At 47.5% G+C, this 3870-nt stretch overlaps 1 protein-coding gene across 1 annotated transcript; it reads left to right on the top strand.

The window, feature by feature from the left end:
- The first annotated feature begins 2362 nt into the window (after window positions 1–2362).
- Window positions 2363–3659, top strand: LOC138170950 (interferon-stimulated 20 kDa exonuclease-like 2). The gene is given in 2 exon segments (XM_069100374.1): window positions 2363–3367; window positions 3369–3659. Coding segments are annotated over 2 exon segments (525 nt in total). The 5' UTR covers window positions 2363–2972; the 3' UTR covers window positions 3499–3659.
- Window positions 3660–3870: the final 211 nt, after the last annotated feature.

Raw genomic sequence — 3870 nt, 5'->3', positions numbered from 1 at the left:
TTTCCAGATTTATCAACACATAGATTCGAAGGACAAAGTGAGAGGTCAGTGCAGTCTGGACTTTGGGACCAGTAAGTGGGAGTGTGTGGCTTTTGCCCCCAGGGCGAGAAGCCACTGAGGCACCGGCACAGCCAGCCAGCACCATGTGCCAGCTTCAGTTCCTGGCCTGCAGAGTGTAGGGGGACAAAGCACCAGTCTGAGGGGTAATCACTCTTGCTTTAACCTGCTTGGATCTGGTTTGCAGTCTAGGGTGGAGGTCCTGGGGTGTGTGTCCAGCTTGCCAGAGTGTTTGGAGACCTCAGATAGGGTACCCATCTAATACCTCTGGCAACTGAGAAAACCCCAGCGTTTGGGATGAAAGCTCCCCTGTCTGGTGGCAGAGTCCTACCGTGGCAAAAAGCCCAGGCGTCAAGTGACTGAGGGGCGACATGACCAGGCAAAGGAAACAAAGCAGACAGAAGATTCCAACATTATGCTCCTATTTTAGGGACAAAAAAAAGCAAACCATGGAACAGGAGGAAGACAGTGAAGTCAGAACTCCTGCATCAAAAGCTTCAAAGGAAAATACGAGCTGGTTATAGGCCATAGAGGACCTTAAGAAGCAGATAAGAGAAGTGGAGGAAAAATTGGGAAGAGAAATGAGAACAATGCAAGAAAATTATGAAATGAGAGTCAATAGTCTGACTGAAGAAAATAATACTTTAAAAACAGACTGACTCAAATGGCAAAAGAGGCTCAAAAAGGCAATGAGGAGAAGAATGCCTTAAAAAGCTGAATTTGCCAGATGGTAAAAGAATCTCAAAAGCTCAGTGAGAAGAATCATGGCTTCAGAATTAGACTGTAGCAAATGGAAGCTAATGACTTTATGAGAAATCAAGATGCTGTTAAACAGATTCAAACAAATGAAAGAATAGAAGGCAATGTGAAATATCTCATGGGAAAAACCACTGACCTGGAAAATAGATCCAGGAGAGATAATTTAAAAATTATTGGACTACCTGAAAGCCATGATCAAAGTAAGAACCTAGAAATCATCCTCCAGGAAGTTCTCAAACAAAACTGCCCTGATATTTTAGAATCAGAGGGCAAAATAGTGGTTGAAGGAATCCACCTCCTGAAAAAGTTCCCCAAAAGAAAACTCCTAGGAATATTATAGCAAGGTTCCGGAATTCCCAGATTAAGGAGAGAATATTACAAGCAGCCAGGAAGAAACAATTTGAATATTGTGGAAACACAATCAGGATAACCCAGGATCTGGCAGCTTCTACACTGAGGGATCGAAGGGCTTGGAATATGATATTCTGGAGGTCAAAGGAGCTGGGATTAAAACCGAGTCACCTACCCAGCAAAACTGAGTATAGTGTTTCAGGGGAAAATATGGTCATTCAGCAGAATAGAGGACTTTCAAGCATTCTTGCTGAAAAAACCAGAGTTGAATAGAAAATTTGACATTCAGATACAAGAAGAAAGAGAAGCATGAGAAGGTAAACAGGGAAAAGAAATCATAAGGAACTTCTCAAAGTTGAACTATTAACATTCCTACATGGAAAAACAATAATTGTAACTTAGGAAACTTTTCTCAGTAGTTGAATGGAATATGTGTGTGTGTGTGTGTGTGTGTATGTCTATATATGAGGGTATACGGGCGTATGAATACATATGTGAATGTGTGTATACATGTTTGCAGGTATACATAGATAGAGGGCACAGGACCAATTTAACAGGAAGGGATGATACTTAAAATGTGGAATTAAGAGGTGAAAGAGGAATATAATGAGAGGAGATGGGGAGAGACAGAATAGGGTAAACTATCTCATACCTCATATCTTGCCTCAGAAGAGGCAAGGGGAAATGGTTACAATGGAGGGGAAGAATAGGAAGGCAAAAGGGAATGGGTCAACCTTATTCCCATTGAATTTGGCTTGAGGAGGGAATGAAATATACACTAAATAGGGTATCTTACCCTCCAGGAAAGTAGGGGGGGAAGGGGATGAGAGGAGAGATGATGGAAGGGAGGGCAGGCTGGGGGGAGGGAAGTTGGAAGGGAATCAAAATTTCAAAAGGAAATCCCTTTTGAAAAGGGACAGGATCCCTACCTTACCCTCCGAATTGTACTTCCACAGGGCCCGAGGGGCCGGGGAGCCCGTGCCGCCCCCACCCCCACCACCCCCCTTTCCGTTTCCTCTCCCCTTTCCCCAGTCGGAGTCGCTCTCCTCACTCTTCGAGGTGGGGGGTGGGAGGGGTGTCACCGGGGTGCCCGTGGGTCCTCAGGCGTGTTCCCATCACATGCCTCCATGTGTTCATCCGCAGCCGCGCAGGCGCGGTCCTATCTCCACTTCCGCCTCCGGTCGCTTCCGGCCTCTACGGGGGCCGTCAGAGGAGGATATGGCACACACCTCAAGATGTGGGTCTTTGGCCTTTGGCCAGAAATAAGCCCTCAAGCTTCCCTGTTTTTAGAATCCACTGTCTGAAGCGAGATCCCTCCTGGTCACTCTTCTCTCCAACCCTTCTTGATAATGTCTACCCTGATTCTCAACTTGGACTTTGGGGACTGCCCTCACCCAAAGAAAGCAACTGAGGGGAACCACAGGCACCAGCGTTTCATCCAACAACAACGGCGGATACAGAGGAACCTTAAGCAGAACCAGATGCAAGTCCCTGCTAGGCCTTCGGGATCAGGGCATTCTAAACTCCAAAATAAAGGGGGTACCCTTAGCACAAATAGTAAACAGAAACTTCATCCCCTCCCTGAACCTATAGGGGTGACACCCAGTCAAAAAAATGGAATTGAAAAGCCCTTGAGTAGGAAAGTATCAACAGTGTCTTGGTTGACACCTGCTCCTTCACGGAAGACCAGTTCAGTATCTGTGGCATCTAAGGTAGATCTCCTGTCAGAGTTCCAGAGTGGCCTCCACCCCCTCCCACCAGCCTGAACCCTCCCACCTGAACCAGAGAAGGGCTGCAACAAGAAAATGGTGGCTCTTGCTTGCGAGATGGTGGGCACAGGGCCTAAAGGCCATACCAGTTCTTTGGCCCGATGTAGCATTGTAAGTTACAGTGGTGACGTGCTATATGATGAATACATTCGTCCTCCCTGCAAAATTGTGGACTACTGGACCAAGTGGAGCGGTATCAAGAAGGAGCATATGGTTAATGCCACCCCTTTCAAGGCGGCCCAGAAAGAGATCTTGAAGATACCCCTTGGGGAGATTGTAGTGGGCCATGCCATCCACAATGATTTCAAAGCCCTCCATTACTTTCACCCCAAGCCCCTTACCCGAGACACTTCCAGAATCCCTATCCTTAATTCCCAGGCTGGCTTCCCTGAGAATGAGTCAATCTCTTTGAAGCGCTTGACCAAGCAACTACCAGGACATTCAGGTAGGGAAAAGCGGGCATTCCTCAATTGAAGATGCCAAGGCCACCATGGACCTCTACAAGTTGGTGGAAGTTGAGTGGGAGCAACAGCTGGCCCAGTCTCCTCCCTCTCAGGAATAGGGGAGGTGGGGTTGTGGGACTGGTAGTCATTTCAGAGAGAAGGCATCAGACTGAGGGTAAACAGCTACCCCAGGGGGAACAGACTATCCAACCAGCCCAGGACTTAGGCTGGAGCTGTTGGGAAGTGAGTCTACCCCAGACCCAATGTCTCCGACCATAGACCATTGGAATTTTTACCACAGGTGTTGTGTCCTACTTGCCTAGAGTGTTTCCCCTCTCATTCTCAGTGAAGGGGTGGGGTAAGGGGAAGCTCCCTACATTGAAAGCCAACCTTGCTGCCCACCCCTTAACATTGGTGTTTTAGACCGGTCACAAGTCCCACCAGCATGCCTTGCTTTATTTAGCCAGGCAGCTTGGCTAATAGGACAGTGC

This window comes from Petaurus breviceps, unplaced genomic scaffold (assembly GCF_028583685.1).
Source record: "Petaurus breviceps papuanus isolate PSGF00001 unplaced genomic scaffold, PetGlider_PUasm1.0 400, whole genome shotgun sequence".
Taxonomy (NCBI): domain Eukaryota; kingdom Metazoa; phylum Chordata; class Mammalia; order Diprotodontia; family Petauridae; genus Petaurus; species Petaurus breviceps.
Note: the sequence above shows the minus strand (reverse complement) of the source record. Positions and strands in the feature narration are given on the sequence as shown.